The following is a 23,839-nucleotide window of genomic DNA, read 5'->3' as shown; positions in this document are numbered from 1 at the left end:
GTCTAAGTCGACTTAATAAAACGTAGTCGATTAAGATCAAAACAACGTATTAGTCGATTTATTGACTAAGAGAAGGCAGCCCTTGAACAGAAGATGTTTGAATGTTTTATTAGCACTTGAGTGCAGTAACCTCAGGGCGTTGCAGCATCCTGCCCCACTCAGAATCATGTGACTGCAGAAGTCTCTAATGCAACATAACCAGGGAAAGCTGCAGGTATGCAGGTAGTCAGGTGCTCTTTAGGTCATGTGGGCATGTTGCTTAAAGTAGATGCTGTTTACTAAAATGTACTCGGACCAAAACAATTGTTAACTCAAAGTGGTTCAGCAATTGTGTTGATGTGAAAAGAGGTACAAAATAAATTGTGTTTCCCCATGGGACACACGCTCCAGCAGCCCCTCTCCATTGGGGTTCATTTCAGCCCATGACTCGGGTATAACAATTTCTACTTGGAAAGTTTTAAGTTTGACAAACCGAGACACAGTGGGAACTATTAACACATTCATGACTCTTTCAGACAGTACGTGCAAAAGGTGCCCCTATACAACTACAGTTATCTACAAGATTAGATGTGATTACTGTTCCTTTGTGTCACTCCGTTGATGCATATCCACTGGTAGTGCACATCCGTCATAGCTTCAAATGTTTAACATCAAAGTACCATATCTACCCTAAACTGTCATGATGCATCACAGGAAAACATGCTGGTGAAAGTGATATATGATTGATTTCTTACTAAAGTAATTTATATATTTGGATACACAGTGTAAAATGGCAGACCTTACAGAAACCACTGTCACACACAGCCGGAAGAACGTCACACAGCTTACACCCAGAGGATCTTTATGTAACTGTCACTCTGTCTCTGACACACACACACACACACACACACACACACACACACAGGCGCATTTGAGAGAGAGAGAGCTCTTTGAGGTCAGTCGGTACGCTGATGTCAGACTCTGGAGTGAAGGAAACTTGGGGTGACCTTAATCAGCGTACACCTCGGCCAGGTGCAGCAGTGCTGTTTTCCCATTGTTGCAGACTTTATCACTGTCAAATAAAAAATATTTTTCTCCAGGAATCAGAGTATATCAACATGAGTGGCAACCATAAAGTGCCACAGTGACGTGTCCTAAAACCCGGAAGTAAGTTAGCATTTTACCACTTCCGGTTCCTTCGACAAAAAAATCTTATCGATAGATTTATGATTAGAAAATTATAAAAGTAGTGTAGACATGTGGATATTATCCGGCTGAACAAAACGTGATCTGTCTCTTAAATGCGTGTCAACCACAGACCTTATTTCCAGCTATTTTCCAAAATCCTATGGAGAAATTGCATTGGTTTTTGTCGAAGGAACCGGAAGAAGTTTACTTCCGGGTTTTAGGACGCGTCACTGTGGCACTCTATTAGTATGCGATTTAAAGTTTTTAATATAAAATAGTTGTTATTGTACTACCTTTGTACACGGACCAGTGTAAGTGCAGAAACTTTGGAGAAGAGCATCAACCAAAGCTAGAAATATGCAATATAACTGCAATTGAAGTATGTGTTTATATAGGTCTATATTACACTACTATTAGAACAGCATTTTCAATCAAAATATACAATCAACTCATAGATAGAATCTGATTTTGAAATCGTGCATTCGTTGTTTTCTAAAAGATTTATTTGGCCCCTTTTTCAAACATTTTCAAATTCATAGTGGAAGCATTTATTTATAGGCCCCTCTACTAATCAAATGATGTAGCATAAAACTTTAGACCTCACCCAGAGTCACCAAGGACAAGTAACTTATATGATAACCAATTGAGATGTTGTGACTCACTTATTTTTAAAGGAAGAATTCAAGTTACTCAAAGTCTTGGGAAGCTTTCACCTAAGAGTCTGGTTTCTTTAATACATTTGTTTCCTGCTCTTTTATTCTAAGCCTTCTTTGTTGAGGGAACACTTTGAGGTATACGTAAAATGATCGAAGGAAGTACGATAGAAAGAAGCAGCGAGGGAACACAATGGAGAGTGGAAAACAAAAGGCGTTGGATTAAGAAACAACAGACAAACAGATCCCCACTGTCGCTCTCTTATCACAGCGCTTTGTGGCAGTCAGCAGTCCGGGCTCGCTGCTGTTGCTGCCTCTGTACTGTCCGGCACACACAGTGCTCCTGCGATCACCTGACAGTCTCATGTTGTTGTGTGAATTTAGTTCACCACTATTCTTAGACCCTGCTTTGGCTGACAGAGGAGAGGAGAGAAGAGAGAGGAGTAGAGAGAGAGAGAGGAGTAGAGAGAGAGGGCTGGAAAAGGACTGGCAGACTCGCGATGATGCCCAGGTAGGAGTCGGTAATATTTAACCAGGCTTAGGTACATCTACAGGGTTCGGTAGTGTTGGTCAAAGGAGGTTTTTCTTGCAGTTGTTTCATTAAAGTTTTGTCTTCTGCTGAAGTGTTACCAACCTGTGGCTGGTACCAGCTTGGCAGCGCTTTCCTTTTGAGGTAACAAGGATGTAGTTCGGAAGATATATCATTTGAGCTCAATGTAGATTTGAGGGTTAGGTTGTAACATTTTAATGTGCATGTGTGGATAAGAAAAACGGTGGGGTTGCTAGGTGTTTGGGTGGAGTTGTAGTTTAAAGAGTTTCTGTTTTACAGTACACCTCTGATCTCGGAAAGGATCACTTTTTTTTCAGGAAGTGTATTCATTTCAAAAAGGTTAAGGCCCTGTTCGTTTTTTCAATTACCCTTTACAAACGGTTGCAAGGGATTTTTTTTTTTTTAAGACCGGTTGTTCAAGAAAAGGATAATTGCTTGTCTGCATGTTAATGAGAGAATGTTTAAGTCAGTTTTGGTTCACACAATTGAGGTCAAAGCAGTACAAGTATGTAACAGTCATGAAGTCATGTGCTGCTTTTATGAATGACTCCCCTCTTCTGTCAGCGCTCTGACTGTCACAAGCTCACTGATGGCATACTTCCTCCTTTGCTGCCTTGTTGTCCTTTCAATGCACTTCTCTGTATCTCAGATGTTTGTGTGTTTCTGTTTCATATGACCTTTTCTCTTATCTAAGCACAAATCTAGTTTGCTCGCCAACACATTTCAATATTACCTGCATGTTCTCTCTCTCCTTTCTTAAAGACATTTCTTTACAAAGGAAATATTTTACTACACTTTTTTCTGATGCTTATATAAGGGCCCTTTATTACCATCTTTCTATCCTGTATCTATTCCGTCTTCTTTACATTTCTTTATCTGTGTTTTCTCTGTTATGTTTAAAACAAAGGAAGCCGTGAACTTGGTGTCTAATTATGCAAATCTCTTCTGGGCTGATCTCGTTACATAATTCGATGCATAACCTTATTAATGAACTTGCAAACAATATAGTAGCATTTCTGGCCAGAGTCATAAAGAGACCACGCAAATTCTGAGCACATTTTGTTCATTCAAAAATGGTAATAAAACGGAAAGTAGAAGTGTTAAAGCGTTTAAACATATTTCTCTTGATGGAGGGTGATTTGGTCAACCAAAACCAAAACTGAACACATGGAAACCAATAGCAAAGTCGAATGTATAAATAAACCACTACAGGCAGTAGTCCAGTTGCAAGGAGGCATGTGACACACTAAAACCACCGCCTGATGTGTAATCTTACACACAAGTCTATGAGCTCAATATCGACCCTGCCTCAAACAATGCAATTTGAGCTCATTATGTAGGCCAGGCACGCACTTCGTCACCCAATTAACAATTTCAATTTGGTATGTTGGGTCTTCCCACCAAAAGAAACTAGAATAAGAAAACTTAAGATGTTTTTAAAATACATTTTGGAAAACATTCTCTTCGAAAGACCATCGATCTGGCTTGGTCCCCTTTGATGTTGTTTTAACCGTATAAGACAACTACTAGGCAACCAATGCAGAGAAACACTGTGACTCCTGTTGAATGCCCACACATCCTCGTTTAAATTCAGACGGTGGTTTTGGTAGGCAGCCGTCTCAATCCTTCAGCTACTGGATTGAATGCTGGAGATGTTTCAGAAAGGGCAAGGCAGCTTATGGAACAATGTTGCCCATATGGGTCCCCAAAAAAAGAAACTCTTGTATGATTGCCTCTGAAGGCCCCATCTGACAAATGACTCTGGTTTGACAACTTAACACCCCAGCAGACTGTAGCACATGACTCTGTCCCTCCTACTCCCCCACAAGACTCAATCATTTTGCCCAAAGAATGCAAGCACCAGTGTTTGGTAAATAGCAGCTCGGAATGTACACTGAGACTTTATCTTTTACGTACCCACACCAAATCATACAGCAACACAAAGGTATTCCCTACCCTGCCAAGGTTTACTTGACCAACAACTGGAATGCTGTTTTTAAATGTGGGCTCCATGTGGTTTTTTATATTGGCAAGTGCAATGGACTTAGCTGTTCTTTTGCCCCCCCCCTCCCCTCCAACCCATTTACTATAAACACTTGTGTTTGGGGACTGTCCTGCGCCCAAATAAAAGGCTATATTAAGGTCCAGCTCTGTGTCCATCTGCTCATCAGGTCAGACAGACATCCTGACCTTCTATCTGCTTGTCCAATCCGCTGTCATCTTTTATAGCCCCTAATAAATCAACCCGGGACCCAGTTTCCCCCTAAAAGCAGAGGGGAGTGCCGAAGCCACAGTAAAATGTAAATATGGAACGACGTCATTCACAATATTGCCCAAGATAAGCAGCATTTGTAAGATAAGCTGAATGATACCACAGGTTACCTAGCAACTGCAATGTACCAGGGGCTGCCAGGGAAAACAGCTTAACTGTTACCTAACTATTGGACAGAGTTTCTAAACGGAATAAATGTTCCATTACTATAGTCTATATCAGTTTTAAAATGTAATACCCAAAGTCTCTATTATTGTTTTATCCCTCTTTGACTGGTTATAGTGAACATGTGTAACTTACAATGTAGAAGCTGCAAACATGAACTTTTTTCACATATCTTGGCCATCGTGGATGAAGTCAGCTGAGTGAGTGTCTGGAGTGGCTTCTTGTTATGTTGTTACACTGGAAATGTGTTGATATGTGTCGCTGTGTCTTTGTTGCTCCCTACTGCTTTAGCCATGAATGAATGGTAGCTATGGAAGGAAGCTGTTGGCTCGGCCATGCCCAGTGGGACTGGGAGGGATGACGGGCTTAAAGTGATTTATTTAAAGCTCTCTAGTACATCATTTGAACTTTTCCATTATGCCCAGAGACTAGCCAGTTTGCTGGGTTACATGGATATCTGGCAGGTACATGGCAGACATTGTAACTCGGACCTCCACCATGGCTTGAGTTTCCTACCCAACAAATACAAATAAGTTTAACAAGAAGTGTCATCTTCAAAGGACACATCTATAAAGTCAACACATCAAAGTCAGTGTTCACGTGTTTGGGGAAATAGTACCATGGGAAAAGTAATAAAGTATTTTCAGCTCAAGACAAAGATGTCAGAAATCTGATAATTGCCTCATCTGATGTCACTTGAGTCATTGCTACGAGCATAACCCAACATAATTGAACTTAACTGAAATGACAGTGGCAGAGTGGCATTGTGGGGGATGTAGGTGACAGGTTTCAAGAAGGAACAAAGACTTTAGCTCTGGTTCTGCTGAATCCATTTTGAAAGTTATAGAAACATGGGTGAATAACTGCCATAACCAGATCTGTTTTATAATTTAAAGGATTGTATCTTTGTAGTGGAAAAAGTTGTATTGTATCATCTTTCAGTACTGTGCTGCGCCAGACTGTTTTGGACGTGACCTCAAAGTCTCTTATACGCACATTTCTGCGCCTTTGTCAGTTTATTTATACTAATTGCATTATTTTCTCTCACCCTTCTTCATCCTACCCCCCCATTTGCCTTCACTCCCTCTCTTCTGACCCCTTCTTCCATTACCTCTCGTCTCTTCCTTCTCGCCTCCATGTAGCTGGCCTATCCCCCAGCTGGATCCCAGCCAGATACGGCTGATCGTGTATCAGGACTGTGAGAGGCGAGGCAGAAATGTCCTCTTCGACTCCAATGCAAAAAAGAAGGGCACGGAGGAAACCCCCATCACAGTGAGTCACATGTTTTGTTTTTGTGTTTGTGTTGTCATTTGGTGGCCCATCCTTGGTTTTGTAGATGGCGAAAAAGACACTACTCGTTACAGGTTGTGTTAGGATGTCAGAGTTCACCCTAACCACTTTGCTAACGGGTCAGTAGGAGTACAAACATAGCAACTGAGTATTTCATGATGTTCAGAAGCCACAAGCTGCACCTCATCCTGCAGGACGCCTCTCTTCCTCTCTGTTAGCAATGTCTGACAGAGGGATCAGGAGTGGAAGGCAGGGAATTTGCCCAGTTGGACAGTGTGCACGTTCTTTTTGTGGTTGTGTTTTTTGTTTATTAAGCACACACTCATTTATTTGATTTATATACAGGGATGCAAACTTGTCACCTTTCGGCGAAATTCACCTTTTTGAATCCAAAATAGGTAGTTTGTGTGATTCATGTAGATCTGCAATAAAAATATGTTTGGGGTATGGGGGGGGTCTGGGACCCGGAGTAATCTGCGGCCGCGAGCTGTTCTGTGCCATCATGACACGCATGGTGTTCTTTTTTTACATATTATAATGAAGCACGATCTGTGTGCTCGAGTCTTCCTGCCTGTCGGCTCTGCTCATGGATGTATAATAAGGCTCTGCTGCTCCGGGATGATGGTCTAGCTTCAGCAGCTACATTACCTACAGGTGCGTTCGTTAATATTAACTGTGCGGTCCGGAGTCACTGTGGCACAGACTGGACCGCTGGTGAACAGCTGTTAGAACGGCCGTTCAGGTGTTCCGAGCAGAGCTCCCTGTTGGAGCGGCAGAGCGTGATGTGCACTGAAAAGTGTTCCTGTCGCAATATTATCGTTGAGCTAGCTAACTAGCATACATTGTCACTATCTGCTAACGTTAGCTTTAGCCTACGTTTTCAAATAGTTTTTTTCATAGGCTATAAACGGAGGTGGTATAAGTATATATCTTGTACTTGAGTAAAAGTAGAAGCACTCAGATCTTGTACTAGTGTAAAAGTAGAAGTACTCAGGTCTTGTACTTGAGTAAAAGTAGAAGTACTCAGGTCTTGTTCGTAAAAGTAGAAGTACTCAGATCTTGTACTTGAGTAAAAGTAGAAGTACTCAGGTCTTGTACTTGAGTAAAAGTAGAAGTACTCGGGTCTTGTACTTGAGTAAAAGTAGAAGTACTCAGGTCTTGTACTTGAGTAAAAGTAGAAGTCCTGCATTCAAAATGTTCCTCAAGTAAAAGTAGAAAAGTATTCTCATCAAAATATAGTTAAAGTAGCGACAGTAAAAGTAGTCATTGTGCAGATTGGTCCATTTCAGAATAATATATATGATATGTTTTATAATGATTGATCATGAAAGTGTTCTCAAAGCTGGTAAAGGTGCAGCTAGTTTGAATGACTTTGTATACTGCAGGGTAGCTTGTGGATTTACTCCAGGTGGAACTAAAGTCTGATTTAACACTTGATTATATTTCACATCATTCATCCACATCTGTAAAGTAACTAAAGGTATTAAATACATGTGGTGGAGTAGAAGTACACCATTTACCTCTGAACTGTAGTGGAGTAGAAGAACAAAGTAGCAACACATTGAAATACTTAAATAAAGTACAAGTATCTCAAAATTGTACCCAAGTATAGTACTTGAGTTTATGAACTTAGTTACTTTACACCAGTGGCTATAAAGATAGAAAGACTAAGCCTTGCACAGAGGCATGAAAATACATTTTCAAAATGCTCAACAGTGCTGCCAAAATTATAAACTGACTGCTACACAATTCAAATAAATGCTTTTATACATTTCTATTAGATGTGACTCTTTGGCGTTTCTGTTATTATTAACTGCTTTAGTTGTTCTGACTGCTAAAATCCTCTGTTATTCCTTATTTTAAAGCCAATATTCGGGGGGGGTCGGATCCTTGTCACCTTTTTCATACCTGATGAGTTTGCATCCCTGTATATATATTTCATATCTATTTATGTTGGTTTATTTTTCTGTTTGTCAGCGGGAAACCAGAACATGCTTCATGAAACTTGTCGGCAGGGTTTAAACATATCTGAATCACATGGCAGACACACATATTTTTCACTACATCAAACAGATCTAGCAGAGGTCTGCAGTCTCCGAGTGCCTTTTGAGTTATTCAGCATTTTCCATGGCTTTGTAGGATTCAAATGACATCTCTTCAAAACAGGGTTCAAATAAAGTTAAACGAATGCTTCTAAACATTTCAAGTTACATTTTTCTTCTGTAGTTTCTAAAAGAAAAGGTCCAGTCCTCCTGTGATAAATAATGATTGCAAACGATTAGTCAATGTGTTTTTCATGGAGTGCAGGATACAGAATGATAAAACTGTTATCGGGGTGTGTGCAACAATAGCTTTTAAATGCATAAATTATTTTTAGACAATCAGCTTTGTTTGCCTTGCCTCTCTCAAACTGTTGCTGCGGTCACCACTTTTTTTCCTTTCTTCATTTTGAATAATATGCCCTATACTTTCCTAACGCTGCTGCGTGTTCCCGTCTGTGTGACCGGTTTGTTCTTGAGCTCTTATCTACAATAATAATAGCCTCAGCTGACAGCCCATGTGTAAGCAGCATTCTTTCATCCTCACATGACGGCCCTGTCACTCACCGTCTTTCTCCCCATGACTCTGGTTCGGTCTTACCCTCCCTAAACTTCTTTCTCTAAATCTGGTTTCCCCTGTCTCTAAGTTCTGGTTCTCTGAACGCCCTAATTGTGCTCTTGGCTTGATTAAATAAGTGTTCTGGTTTACTTAGTACTTCCTACTTTATCTCTATAATATTTTATAAATGTCTGTCTTTCTTACACTCTATTAAAAAAATCTGTCTCAAAGTTTCCTCACAATGTCACTCTACACCTGCCTGTGCTTCCTGTTTGTCTTTTTTTTGGTACTCATCTTTCCATCATCACCTGCGAGTTTCACCTGTCTTTCTGCTTCCTCTAAGGCATGTCTCTTTTTTTCCATGACCAGTATTTCTCTATCTGCTATCTGCCTCATTATCATGTTCGTAACCTTGCCATCACACATACACACTGACACACACTCCTGCTGTGTTGTGACATTGAAACTTCGATTGTCTGTTTGCTTAGCTTTCTCATTTTACTTGTAGCTTTCTCTACATTTAGATTGTACTGGTGCCAGATATAAAACCACAGTAAGACAATGAATGCATCCTACAAAGTGATACTAAACATTCAAAGTGAGATCTTTTAAATAAAAAACAAGCTAAACGCAAAGAGACATTCATTGAAAAAGTCTGTTCAGTGGGTGCTCGGGCTGACATTAATATGTTTGGTGGATTCTGCTTTGTTAGGGCTTTGGCCAGCCACTGTGCGACTCCTATCACATGATGGCTCTATTTTGTCTATTTTGTTGTTGTTTTTGTCAACTCAGAGGAATTTATTTGAGAGAGATCAACAGCAGGAACAAGCAAAGCAAAGCAGCATCGAGAGAATGAGGAATAGAAAAACAAGGGGCAACATATATGGGGCATGCATGTTAGAAGGAATTCCAAATAAAGCAAAGCAAAAAAAATATCGTCTGTTAGGAAGAAGGGATCTAAAGAAGATAACGAATCCAGGAAATAAATGCATGTATTCAAAGAGATGAAGCAAGCTGCGGATATTAGGAGAAGGATGAAGTTGTGGAGGGAGAGTGAGAGAGAAAAAGGGGGAGGGAGGGGGAATGATTGCAGTGCTGCTCGCTCGCTCACGAGTTCCAGAAAGAGTCATATGACTGCCAGTCACATGCTGCTGGCCTCTGTGTACACACCTCACACTGCAGTGCAGCGGACGAATTCACACACACGTACACACTCAAGCACATTCTGGCTCAGAATCCGCATGGCTTTATTAGCATGAGGACCTGTGTGTCCTACAAAATGTCTGATATTACAGAATGAAATGTACTTTTAATTAACAAATTGAAGATAAAACACTAATCCCTGCCTTCTTTCCTTCTCTCGTTTCGTTCTCTCCGTCTCCCTCTCGGTTTCCTTTCCTTTCTCTTCCATTCTTCCATTGGCAGCAACAGTGGTTTCAAGTGAGCCATTACCAGAGCCTAGCTAAAAAACACACACAGAGAAACACACCCTCCCCCCCCGCTCCCAAATGCATTCCTCTTGAATAGACGGCCAAGTTAAGAAGGCACATGACACAGGCTGATTAAGCTCTCATTGCTTTTAGTTTGCTGTTTACACAATTGTGTCTGGATCAGGTTTTTATGGGTTTGGAAGAATTTAGCATTGTAACTTCAGCTTGAGTTAAATTCTTAACTTGATATGGGCCAGCTACTTTTATATTTGGCACTTGTTCTTGTTGTTCATCTGGATGAAATGAGGTGAAGCTGGTTTCTCTTATGTTAGTAAAGTCCCTCTGCAATATAATCCTCTTAACTGTGTTATCTATTCCCACGTGTACGGGCTGTTTCCACACCCTTTTTTAGAGTTAGAGCAAGACATACATTCTTGCATCTGTCCTGTCCTTCATTTCCACAAAATAGGGTTCCAGCTCATTTTGCTACATTAATTGTTGCACATTGCTTTTTTTCCCTTGTCCCGAAAGCAACTTCATACTTTTAGCCTTTGCTACTGGCCTGTTATCAAGAGGAGAGTGTTTTAGATTTAGATATTTAGATATTTAGACCATATGTTTTCAGAGGCTGCGAAAGTTTGTTTACATCCTAAATGTAACACATGGCAGTAAAAAAAGGCTGCTTTTTCATCTATTCAATCTCAGCAAAAACACACATGTCTTTGGGCAATGAGGATTGAACCGTTAGATGAATGAAGGGAATGAGGTTTTCTGAAACCACTTCATTTCATTTAATCGTTTATTTGGCAGGGACAATGCACAGTAATGAACACTTAAAACATTCAAATGTATCAAGCGTGACTTAAACCTTCTGCAGAGTTAAAGGACCTTGTATTCATGGTATTTAATGCTGTATTTCTTGTTTATTATCCCATAGACCACCGAGGGCCAGGGGAAGATGTTCGGGAAATGCTGCCAGCTCCGTCCTACAGGAGGCAGCAGCAGTTCTCTGGACAGCTCCTCCTCCTGCACCTCTGAACCCAAGGAACCTAAGGAGCCGGGCATCCGCTTCCAGGTTACACAGACTCTCAAGAAACCTTTACATATTCACTCCCCTTAAGTAATGTGTTTTAATACCCATACATCACAGCTGCATAAGCAGGTATGCACAGAAAACACTCACTTAGCCACTGTAGATTGTAGCTATACTTTGAGGTCCATTTAGACAAGAACATCTTAATCTCTCTTTAAGGGTAACAACCTAAAACCTTTGTGCTCCCCCTTTCCTCACCAGGGTTCGAGGTGTTCGTCCGATGTAGTAATGCTGGGGGAAATGATGTTTGGCTCTGTGGCGATGAGCTACAAAGGCTCCACGCTAAAAATCCACCAGATCAGGTAAAGAGAATAGTGATGCATCAAATCTCCACAGTTGATACTGCCATGTAAAGAATTATTTTCACATGTATTTTTCCATTTAATAGGCAGATGAAACATTTGAGGTATAGTTTTCGTAGGTGTCTTGTTTTTAATTTGGGTAAATACAGAGGCCTGTACTACGAAGCCGGATTTTCCTAACCTGGATATGTTTGAGTTAGCCGGTTGGCCTAATCCAAAACATACGCGCTCTCGCTAAACTGTACTACGACGCTGGTTATCAAGTGGATCGCTCAAGCCAGCCGTGTCCTATCTAGTTAGGTGCGCGTTGATTGATTGATTGATTGAAAAGTTTATTAACAGCTTGTATATTGGGTACAGTACAGTACAGCTCAAAACATACAATTGTTAAGGGGATGCAGACCAGAGAAAGACTTTCGTCTTGTTTACATCAGGGTCCCCCATTTCCAATTCATCATATCATTTAAGACATATTTGACATACAGATGGCTTATTTACAATTCACATACAGGTGGTTTTTTACATACAGATGGCTTATTTACAATTTATGCGTTCACATGAAAGGGGTGGTATTTGGAGCATTCGACCAATCTCAAACATGGACAAGCGTACTCACAGTGCAGCGTCATACTTCCTGAATGAAAAGTGAACTTTAATATTAGTCAAATATGAAGAAGTTAAACTTTAAACATCCATGTCTTAAACACTTTATCCAGGATAAAAGCCACATAGCTGCACCTGCAAGGTGAATACAGCTGGTAAAAGAAAAAGCGTTTGAATGCGTACATTAACAGGTTTATGATATCACTGCCCCGTCCAAGACACGAGTGGATCTGACTTTAATTAGGAGAATTTGACTTGAGTGTTTCGTCAACTTAATGTGTTGCTTAAAAGAATACTTCTGCATACAGTATGTGACACTGTGAGTGTTGCACGGCCAGATACGGCTCAAGAAGCTGACTCAAATAAGGAAATATATGATACATTATGATGTGATATGATATGAATGATAATGGGACACATCTACGTCTGCACTCACAGTGCCGCGGACTGTACTCAATGTTACTCTGAACCGGTTACTTATGTTGTGGCAGATATTTAATTAAGCTTTCTTAACGCTAATGTTATAATAGTCAGATTGCTCTGAAGATGGGAGGGGATATTCTATTAATTTTTACGTTCACACAGTCAGTTGATTTTGGCCGGCCGTCTTTCCTGCAACGGCAGTTTTTCTGTATTTCCTCTATCCTGTAATATGACTTGATAGCTTTAAACTCTGCACACGGAGCTCTGATTGGTCAGCAGGCGGTGCTTTCACTGAGTTGATCTCTTAGCCTGTAACCTAACCTCCTCCCGAGGAGGTTAGCCGCTCAGCATAAGTTACCATGGAGATCTAGCCCGCTAAAAAGAGAACCAGCGTCGTAGGACCGGAAAGCCCGAGTTTTCCCTGAAGTCAGCCGGCTAAGCGAAAATCCGGCTTCGTAGTACAGGCCTCTGATGGTAGAAGAGGAAACCAATCATTTGAAAGGTAAACGTGTTCGAACACATGGACTGAGAACACTTGCTGATGATCTTTGTACCTGTGTTCTATCAGATCGCCACCTCAGCTGATGCTTAGTAAGGTCTTCACCGCCAGGACGGGAGGCAGTGTGTACGGCAGTCTCAACACGTAAACACACACACACACACACACACACACACACACACACTCTCTTTCCTGTTGTAGTCATATTTCTCTCCACATCTGTCTTGGTTGTTGTTTATATTCCCTGTTTTAAAATAAACCTGGGATACTGTCTCTGTTTGTTTATCAGTGTCTTTCTATTTGCCCCATCTATTCAAACACACTCTTGTACAAAACTGTGTGCCCTAGTTGTAGTCATTTTAAAATATTTTTCTCTAACTTGCATATAGTGTATATAAACAGCATAATTGTGTTGTTACATGCAAATTATCCATATAAACCTCTTTGTTTCTTGGTTTTCTGATCTTAGGTTACAGGACAGCCTAGAGTTCATTGGACAGGACGGCAACACCCTGAGGCCCGATCAAAACACGGCGCCCAACAGCCTGCTAGGGAACATAGGTAACCATAGAAACCCAGGGCCACACACCAAAACTTCTTCAGCTAACAATGACAATCTTCTTTTTTTTTCACTTCACTTGTGAACTCTAATTAGAAAGTAGGTGAAAGGTTTGTTATGGTATGGTCATAGCCAAACACTCTGTTCTTAAAAACACTTCTAGAGCACATATGACTTTAAAATCATAATCTCATTTAGTTTTTAGTCGGTGCTTATAACTCTTTTGAAGAAATGACCCACAAACAACTATATAGAGGGGTACTTAACTGTACGACATATTGTAATTGCAGCAGTAATTGTAATTTACATGTTTTTAAATCTACACACTTTTAGTGCCTTGATAGACCTGCGATGAATCGACTGATATTTTGTAGCTTCCTGGCTCTTTACTGGATGGACTCTGCCAACAGCTCTCCCCTAATTTTTCAGCCAATTTGCATAATCAACTGTTATCATATCAAGTATCAACGTAACAGTGCATCTCTGCTGTGCCTCATACTTGAAGTGCATGGTGACTCTAATTGTTATTCACGGAGAAACTCAGTCTTTAAAAAAAACAATTGTGTTTGAAAAACTGAAACCAAACACCTTACAACTCTGACGTGACAGGTTCTGAATTTAAAGAAGAATATACAAAAAAGAATAGAAGGAACTGTTGGCAAACTCGATCCTTTGGTGCAATTTCTCTCTCATAGAGAACAAAATATATTAACTCTTAAACATATCATAATTTATTTGTTTGTTAACCTACTTTTCTGTGAGTGATACTAGCATTCTGTTTTGTCTCTATGACTGACTGACCCACCAGAGGAGGGTCAATATTTTAATCCATACTAAAAAAGCTCCTGCAACTCTTTTGACTACAAGTTGTCCAGAAAAACAGGAGGCAGCCAGCTTTCCTCCTTATTCATTCACTAACCACAGTTCATGTTTTTTGTCTCTTTTCCCTCTTCCTCCCTTTCTTCTTTTCCGTGTTTTTGTCTGTGCGGCGCAGGATTTTCTCAGCTGTGCAGCCCGCGACGGGCCTTCTCTGAACAGGGCCCTCTGCGCCTCATCAAGAGCGCATCTTTCTTTTCAGGTTGGCGCTTAAAACTGGCCATGACTGCCAGTAGCATGCGTGTGTGTAGACTGTAGACAGTAGTAGAGTTTGTACAGGCCTTGACTGTCAGCGGCTGCATGCCTGTGTGGTGATTCTTGCACTGGAAGTGGTAGCAGTAGTCACAGCATGCAATATCACAGCACTTCTGTAAATACCTTGGGTCAGATAGAAGCTGCAGAAAATGTTCTTTGAGGTGGTTGGCATGTTCCTCCAAAACAAGATGATGTCTTCACCTACATTGTTTAATTTGGACATTTTGAATCAAAAGTGGCTCCAAATAACGGTACATCCACAGCTTTTTATTTACACATTCTGGATTGGAAGTTGGCAGTGAACCCAGACAACACCAACTGTTGCCTAGTCAATCAGAAGTCAAACAAAAATAACCTCACTCACCATAAGAACTTATGCTAGATTGATCTGACCCAGGCCTGCAGGTGTATGAAACACAGAGAGGTGATGCATGGTTTCTCACTGGTGTCGGGCTGTAGTTAGAGTTTCGCAGTTCCTTCTCTCTGTCTTCTTCACTAACATTCCTACACTCACTTATCTTGATGATTTGAGGATTTATGTGCGTTGAATCATCAACCATCACAACATCAATCAACATTCTACCAGTAGTTTGCTTTCGTATTCTTTATTAGAAAACGTTGTAATGATGCAGTAATGTTTAAGTATGCATGTAAACATCTTTATTCACATCAGACGGTTACACAGTCTGCTGTGGGTCACAGAACGCTTCATCTGAGCAGCTGGTGGGGAAATGCCTTGTTAAAGGGCACCTTGGCGGTAGTTGTTTTTAGAAAAGGAAACGGTTACTTAATATTCCACTTTATCCGCTGTATTTTCACCGGTTATATACTCACCTTAAACCCCAACAGAAGTAGAATAAAAAGTCAGAAAAATGTAATAATTGTCCTTCCTTCCCTGTCACATGGGGGTCAAATCTCCACCCTTGCTGTTCCAAATTGGTGAGCAGTTTTTACAGAGGCATTCCAGAGGGGTGGGCAATATATCAATATAGTATTGATATGGTAATTTGAGACTACATATTGTCCTACACTTTGGTTATAATAATTCCACCTGGGGCTTTTACTTGGTTTTAAAGACTGCGTTACAGTAAAGAGGTGTAATTTTCTGAAATTACCCGACTATTCTTGCTGTTTTTATAATTAGATTTTAGCCATTATATCCACATTACTGATGATATTCAAAAATCTCACTGTGCGAACTTTTTTGTGAAAGTACTAAATAGTACAGTACAATAGTACAATATTGCCACAATATCGATTTTGGGAAGTATTGTGATAATTACATTTTTTTATATTGCCCTGCACGATGCTGCCTACCCACAATTCTGTTCAGGGCATCCATAGGCTGGCATGGCATGTAGTTATACAATGTTGGTATGACCATAAAGCGCAGATTGCCACAGGAGTGCCCGTATACACAAACATTTGAACGCTTTGCAACAAAAGCCCATGTTGACTTGCTCGTTAATCATCTCAGCCGGAGCTATGCCTTTTAACGGCACATTGAAATGCTGCGTTAGTGGTTTTCACACCTCTCCGCTGTGAGAAGTATTAACATTTTTCCAATTTTATACTGAAGTGTTGACAAGAAGGACATTTGAGAATAGGCAAACAGGCTCGGTGACATTCATAGTGCCGTGTCTCTTGTAAAAAGTAGCATCAAAGCTGTGGCAGCTGCTGAAGATAGCTACACAGTGAGTGAGTCAGTGAGCCTAAAACAGCAGTAGTGTCTTACTTGTAGAACTTCCTGTTTTTGGTGAAACAAAAACAAACAGCCATTTTGGAATGAATCAGTAACAGCCACTTGACAGTAGATATTATTAAACATCCCCCTTTTTATTGTAGTAACCTCACATGTAGTAGTTGTGTGATTTGTGGTCTAATGGTGGAGATACAGTGTATAGTAATAGTAATGTATAGTAAGATAACCTTTCCTGGTTGCATGTCCAAAAGTAGTTTATAGTCAAAAGAATGCTTGCAGTTTCTTGATGATAATTTTCTTGCCATAGCTTGGTAAAGGAGGTTGAGGAGGTGAAGCATCCTAATTGTAGTCTCTATATTTGTTTGTGGATTAGCATATTCAGGCTATGACTAGGTGTTGTCAAGAGAACCCTAAATAAAGCTGGTACTGTTTTTGTTTATATCATTTCTCACGTGTTATTCTGTGTCACTTTCCTTCTTTCCGCTCCTTTTCTTCGGTCTCTTATGTCAACAATCTCCCTTTTGATCTGTGTCTCCCTCTGCCCTCTGTCTTTACCCTTTTTCCTTTACCTTTAACCCAACCTTTTCACTTTCTCTCTCTCTCAACCCTTTCCTGCAGGCCACAGTCACCCCATGGACATGCCTGGCCGAGGGCTTCACGACGAGAGGGACAGCGGCATCGCCAGGTCAGGTATGTTAATGAGACTAGGAGGTAAAGCTTGGATTGACCTACACTGAGCACAGCTATGTTACTCTCAGCCCTACAGTGCAGCTACGCTTTTAATTGGGTCCACATTTATTCTTGTCCAGACCAAAGAGGTCAAGGTCAATTTAAGGAAGATTAAGTATGTAAATTATTGGATTATAACTCTTAACACTCTCCTACCGCAAACACATTAAAGGTGCCCACAAACTGGCCTTTTTTCAACAGGAATGATACACCTAAATGTTATAACAAAAAAAAACGTCTGCATTGGTTACTTTAACCAGTGATGCTTGAGCTTTGATACAATAAGATTAGATAAGATGGGACTTTATGTATCCCCTTGGGGACATTCAGGCGTTTATAGCGGCAACAGTGTCAGAATGAAAAACAGGATTTACACAAGATAAAATAAAATGGAATACAAATTAAATAATAATAAAACTAAAATAAAGTGATAAAGTAACTATTGAAACAAGATATCACAGCAAAAGGTTGAGCATTTGTATGAACATATTCAATATATTTACATAAGTGTACAGATGTGAGTGCAACTGATCTCACTTGTATGCAATCAGTTTTCTTCTCCATTGCCATTCCCTCAAAGTATTTTGACGTCAAACCACAAAAAAAAAGAACATACGAGGAGGACCCTGTAGGTGTTTACGTGGCATGACCCCCTCTACAAACACCCCACTGGCATGACTGGTATGAAGGGAATTGGGCTTTCTGCTCAAACCCGGGTCACATGCAGAGGATTAAATATAGCAGCTCTGAAAAGCTGCTGCTAGTAAATGAGCTTCTAATTCCAGCCTCGTCCTCTCATCTCCACTTTCCCCACCCTCCTCCCCAATGGGGTGAGGCTCTTTAGCAACAACTGACAAACAAATACACCCACATCCCTCTGTGGCAAAAATCCAAAATCCATATTGTCCCCTTTTTACTGCTACATCTTCACCTAGCACAGTTCTCTGTTCATACGTCACACACACTCTCCCGTTCATCTCTTTGAACACTGTTAAGGTCAGACACAACTGACTCATGTGACCATTGACCAGCACGTGCTGCCGGGGCTGTAAATAACTCTGTGATTGTGCGCGTGTAGCTTTGTCATTACTATATCAGCATGGTGTAAAGCCAGGTTGTCCAAGCATGTGACCGCTAGCAGGCTTATATTAGATCTCATATGAAAGCTATCTAATAATTAGGGCAAAGTGTAAAGAGGGGTACCTTCGTGTCTTTTCACGTGTCTAAGTAAGATCAATTATAGTTCTTTACATCTGTCAATCTCTGTGTGGAAATGTGTGTGTACAATGTGTTGTTCAGAAACCCTACGCACTTGTCTGACTCACTCTTGTCCTTCTTCTCTTGTCACCCACCATTCCCTCCCTTCTGTTCTCCTTCTCCTCATTCTTGCTCTCTTCATTTTTCCCTCCCTTCTCTCATCTCCTTTATCCCCCTCCGATCCTTCTCTCCATCCCTCCACCTCCCCCTGTAGCTTCCCTGAGCAGCCTGTTGATCACCCCCTTCCCGTCTCCCGGCTCCTCCCTCACCAGCAGCTGTGCGTCCAGTTACCAGCGGCGATGGCTCCGCAGCCAAACCACCAGCTTAGAAAACGGCGTGTTCCCCCGATGGTGAGACATGCACACACACCTGTGCAAAGAACATGTTGAAATGCATATTTATTTGTACATTACATAAAAAACAACTATAGAGTCAGGTCTAACTTACACTAAGAGTAAAGGAGGCGAAGGAGAAGGAGGTAACCGTCTTAGCTTTGTTGTCTTTCTTTGCACAACTTCCCTCACACACTCTCTCCATTTCCCCCCCCCCTTGCTTAAGGCCTCTGATATGCTTTTGTGAAGTGTATCCTGTTTGACTTCCTCACAATCCAACAAGCAGCTCGGAAAATGACACACTGCTGCTATGCAGTAATAACCGCGCTCAGAAAGAACCACACACACACACACACACACACACACACACACACACACACACACACACACACACACACACACGACAGGATGCTGTGTTGGCTTGTCAATGTAAATGCAGCTGTACGCCTCTGAGGGCTCGTATCTTCCAGGCGATACATTTCAGCAGCACCAAAGCATCTTGTTTCCCAGCTGAAAAGGGCTGGGATTCAACGTCCCTCGACATGTGATGTGCGTATTTTTCGTCTTAGATGTATAAATGACCAAATGTTTGCAGTACATGGAAAATGTATTTGTAATATCAATCAGTATAGGGAAGGCCTAAATTGTGATCTAGTCTTAATATATAACTTTAATGATCTTCAAGGGCAGGCGAACATTCTGCAATCTGATCAGCCACACAAACACCTCAGGCTTCGGAAGTTGTATCGGATTACCTTCTGCTCCTTGTGACTCCTTGTGTGCCCTGTCCCCATCAGGTCAGTGGAGGAGAGCTTCAACATGTCTGACGATAGCGCCGGACCGAGCCTCGGCGTGGCTCGGAAGAAGAAGATCGCCATCGGCGTCATCTTCATGCTGTCCCCCAACACGGAGGAGAACAACCGCTTCCAGGATTTCTTCTTCTCCCACTTCCCTCTCTTTGAAAGCCACATGAACAAACTCAAGAGCGCTATCGAACAGGTGAGTTTGTGTATGACGCTGATTGACTGTGTTGTTATTAACTGCAAAGATTAGTCTTTTGATGTGTTAGAAGTTTGTTTCCCCCTTTTTGACTGCTGTTGCTTCCCTGATTGACACTGTGAAGATAAGCCTGTCAGTGAAATGCATTTAGCAGGGAGACATGAATAGTATTGAATGCAGACCTTAAACCCTTTGCTGGTGTAATGAGCAGAGTTGCTGTCAGATGACCACTCAATGATCATACCTTGTATATCTGATATTCTGTTTACTGCTGTCTGTTGTTGGCACTGTCGCAGCTCTGGAGGACTTCCAGGTTTACCCTCAATCTTTCTTTCAGCCCCCCCCCCCCCCTCACACATTCCTTGCTCCACCTTTCCTGCGGTAATGTTTGTCAGCTTCAGTGCCAATTATCTCAAAGAGCATGTGTGTTGTGTCACTCTCAAGGCCATGAAGTGTCGGCGGTCAGCTGATGCCACTCAGAGAGCCCTGGCTTACAGCCGAATGGTGGAAGGACTCAACGAGTTCAGGTACGGCAACAATTCACACTCTCTCACCATAACGCAGACAATAATCGGACTTCATTCATTATTTTCCTATTGCCCTTACGACAACTGGCAAATACTTCATAGATCATAGGGTTGGGCCAAATTCTTCTATTGACATTATCACTGATATACGAAATATTCATCTCAAAAATGTAATATTGGTGCCTTTGTGAAAGCCCTGATATTTGAGGGTTGTGTTTGCACACTGTGTTAGGAGTTTTTTCCCGCTGCCCTCGTTGGATGGAGTCGGTTGATATAAAAGGGTGTCCGCGGGGTCTTAAAAAGTATTAAAAGTTGATAAATCAATTTAAGGAAAATTAAGGCTATTAAAAAGTATTAAACGGCATTTTCCAAGGTATTACATTTTGTAGCTTGTTTTCAATAAGTATATAAATTGTCCAAAGAGGTTGTATTCTAAAGTCTGCCTGAATGTAATCATTGCGTAGGTGTGTAGTGTGATTCTTTGTAGTTTATTTATGGCATCCCGTTGGATTTGACGTCATCTGAACAGGACATCGCACGCTCACGGCTTGATAGCGCGCAAAGGTCCGTTTACGCCGGTTGTTAAACAACATCGTTATGGGGGAAATGCAAGTTTGCGTCCAAATGGTTGTAAGATAAGGAGGAAGGACAATCAATACTGTATATAGTAAATGTGAGGTAAAGTGTGTCGCCAATATAACCGGTTAAAACTCAAAGTGGCTATGAGGTCTTAAAATGTATGGAAAGGGTCTTAAAAAATGTCTTGAAAGGTATTAAATTTGACTTCAGGATTCCTGCATATACCCTGTTTAAGAGATGGGAGAAGATGTTTCCATCTTTAACCCAACACGTTATCACTTACAAACGACTTTGTTCACATTCTCTGGCTCTCTTTTTTTTGTGTGAAGGTTTACATTACACAGTTTGATAAACGTATATTATCTTAGTTAAAGGTAGGGTGGGTAAGTTTGAGAAACCGGCTCGAGATCGCTAGAATTTGAAATAACACAACCGGAGAAAATCTGCCACTTCCTTATAGAGCCCCTCCTCCAACACACACAAACGCGCACATGACCAATGAGGGCACGAGATAAGTTTGTGCACAGATGGAAGGCTGACAGGCAGGTAGGCCATCCAATCATTTTAGCCGAGCCGGCTAAAATGATTGGTCGTGCTTTTTACAGTACTACGGCTTCCACAGATGACATTTTTTATGGATTTTTTGTCAAAGCACTTAAGATATTCATTGCTATCGGGATGTTAAGAGCATTCCATGGAATATAACAAAAAGTGTATCTCGAGCCGGTTTCTCAAACTTACCTACCCTACCTTTAATTACACGGCTTAGTTGAATATTAGATTCTGATTGGTCAATTTGGAAATGTTCAAAGGTTGTTAATTAGACCCTCCAGAAAAACGCGGGCTAAAATCCTTGATTATGCGGGCTAAAATCCTTGATTATGCGGGCTAAAATCCTTGATTATGCGATTAAACATGCGGGGTTTTTATGCGAAATATGCGGAGAAGTTGCGAAATATGCGGAAATATGCGAAAAGTTGCGAAATATGCGGGAGGCGGAAAAAAGGTGATTCTTCTCCCACACCCTGTTACTAGGCTACTACTGAATGAAAGGAAGCCCTTTTTAAAGAGTTCCTATGATACACACACACACACACACACACACACACACACACACACACACACCTCCGCCTCATTCTGTTTTCATTTACCCGTTCGTTATCTGACCAGCTTCAATCTTGTATGTTCCAACACACAGTTGCACGGGGTGCAGAATAGTTTCCCCCCACTTTCGTGCAAGACATCTGCGTACTGCTTTGCCCGGTCTTTAGCAGAAATGTTCGTAGGCAAATGGGATGGATTCGATTTGTTCATCTTGGTCAGAGCCGTATAATAGTATAATTATAATAGTATATAATAATAATAGTATAATAGTAGGCTATATAATAATCTATATGGCGCTGATCTTGTTGCTTTTCTCTCTCGTGTGAGTTCCACACATTCACTCTACGGTGTTGTTTACCTGCGCGAGCTGATGACATCACTACTTCACGTTAACTTTTTTTTTCCTCAATTTTGTGTGGAAAAATGCGGGGATTATGCGACCTTTTAAGAAATATGCGGCCTTTTAAAAATATGCGCTATTTTGCTGATTATGCGGTAAATTATGCGATCGCATAATCGCGTTTTTCTGGAGGGTCTAGTTAATACTCGAAAACACATTGCTGCTAAGCAACATAATGACCGTTGCTAAGGAGGATCAAGGGAGAGAAGTAAAGTAGGTACAAGACAGAGCCTCGTACATCAGAGAAATCAACGGAAGAAGACAGACAGGAATTAAACAATAACGGCAACATGGTATTGGCTGCTCTGGAACCTGTTAGTATAGTGGAAAAGGAACTGGGAACAAACTTGGACAGTTACTGTAAACCTTGATCAGTGCTGCCGTTAAGTCAACAAAATCATTTTCAATTAATATTGTGAGTCAAGTCGTTGGTTTATTGACTATGTGGCCGTGTTAAAAGCGGGATAGTGCAATGAGGCGGTCATTAATGAACACCCTTACATATCAAGCAGGCAGTAAACTGTTGTTGATAACATCTGATATTCTCCAGCTGCTATGGCCTGCAGATAAAAGAAGCACCTGATCCGTCAACAAGGTTTACAAGATAATTATTTTTCCCTATGTCCTATTTCTTATGTTCACTAGGCAAGTGTCACATTACTTTGATGCATTCCCGTCATAAAGGTGTCCTTAAATGCCTCTTTGTTAGTTGTAACAATTGAACTGAATGGTGCTTTTCATTGCTTTGATGTTGTTAGCATGTGCTACAGGATAAATGTCAGTGAGCACGCTGTGTCTCGGAATAACAAGGTGATTTTATGGACTCTAAAGGTAACGGAGATAAGGTGAAGGGATTGTGTAATTCTGCTCCAGTTACTGATGTGGCGTGCTGAGGTGTCGAATCAATTAATAACCAATGAACACCCACTGGGGTTGATGTGTCAGGATAGCGTGATGCTAACAGTCTCTGTCCTTTTGTCATATGCGCATAATTTAATAGATAATTGGGTACCACTTTACAATACAACTACCCTTATAAAGGGTTTACAAATAGTTTGTAATTCATTTATTAATTAGGTTGTGACTACTTTATAAATCATGAATATAAGCTTTTATAAGACATGAGATAAACAGGGCAACTGTGACCGGTTGCTTGCCAAATAGAGAGCCCACATTTATCTGTACTGCTAAGCCTTATATTGGCTACTTGGCTTAATTCATCTTCTTCATCAGCCAGCATCCTTGGTATCTGTGGCTCACTTAGTTGATTCTCGCTAATTAGCCAATATAAGGCTTAGTCATCTTGCCAAATAGTGAGCCTGTGTTGATGTATGAAAACTATGTTAGAACTGGTTTATAAATGGTTCTTAATGATTAATAAAGTGTTTACAACCTAATTCATAACCTAATTATAAACTCTTTATGAATCCTTTATAAGGGAAGTCTTATTGTAAAGTGGTACCGATAATTGGTAT

At 40.9% G+C, this 23,839-nt stretch overlaps 1 protein-coding gene across 2 annotated transcripts in view; it reads left to right on the top strand.

The window, feature by feature from the left end:
* Positions 1-23,839, top strand: part of fnip1 (folliculin interacting protein 1) — a 43,361-nt gene that overhangs the window by 6,923 nt on the left and 12,599 nt on the right. The window contains exons 2-11 of one of the 2 annotated variants that reach the window (XM_034139919.1): positions 5,950-6,079; positions 11,063-11,200; positions 11,420-11,520; positions 13,115-13,189; positions 13,515-13,606; positions 14,599-14,682; positions 17,056-17,127; positions 18,638-18,773; positions 19,553-19,754; positions 20,199-20,281. In XM_034139919.1, coding sequence (XP_033995810.1) covers positions 5,950-6,079; positions 11,063-11,200; positions 11,420-11,520; positions 13,115-13,189; positions 13,515-13,606; positions 14,599-14,682; positions 17,056-17,127; positions 18,638-18,773; positions 19,553-19,754; positions 20,199-20,281 — 1,113 coding nt within the window. The remainder of the gene's footprint in view (positions 1-5,949; positions 6,080-11,062; positions 11,201-11,419; positions 11,521-13,114; positions 13,190-13,514; positions 13,607-14,598; positions 14,683-17,055; positions 17,128-18,637; positions 18,774-19,552; positions 19,755-20,198; positions 20,282-23,839) is intronic. The other variant, XM_034139920.1, reaches the window with a different exon arrangement.

This window comes from Trematomus bernacchii, unplaced genomic scaffold, assembly GCF_902827165.1.
Source record: "Trematomus bernacchii unplaced genomic scaffold, fTreBer1.1, whole genome shotgun sequence".
Lineage (NCBI taxonomy): Eukaryota > Metazoa > Chordata > Actinopteri > Perciformes > Nototheniidae > Trematomus > Trematomus bernacchii.
The sequence above is the reverse complement of the archived record's forward strand: the minus strand, read 5'-3'. Positions and strand labels throughout refer to the sequence as shown.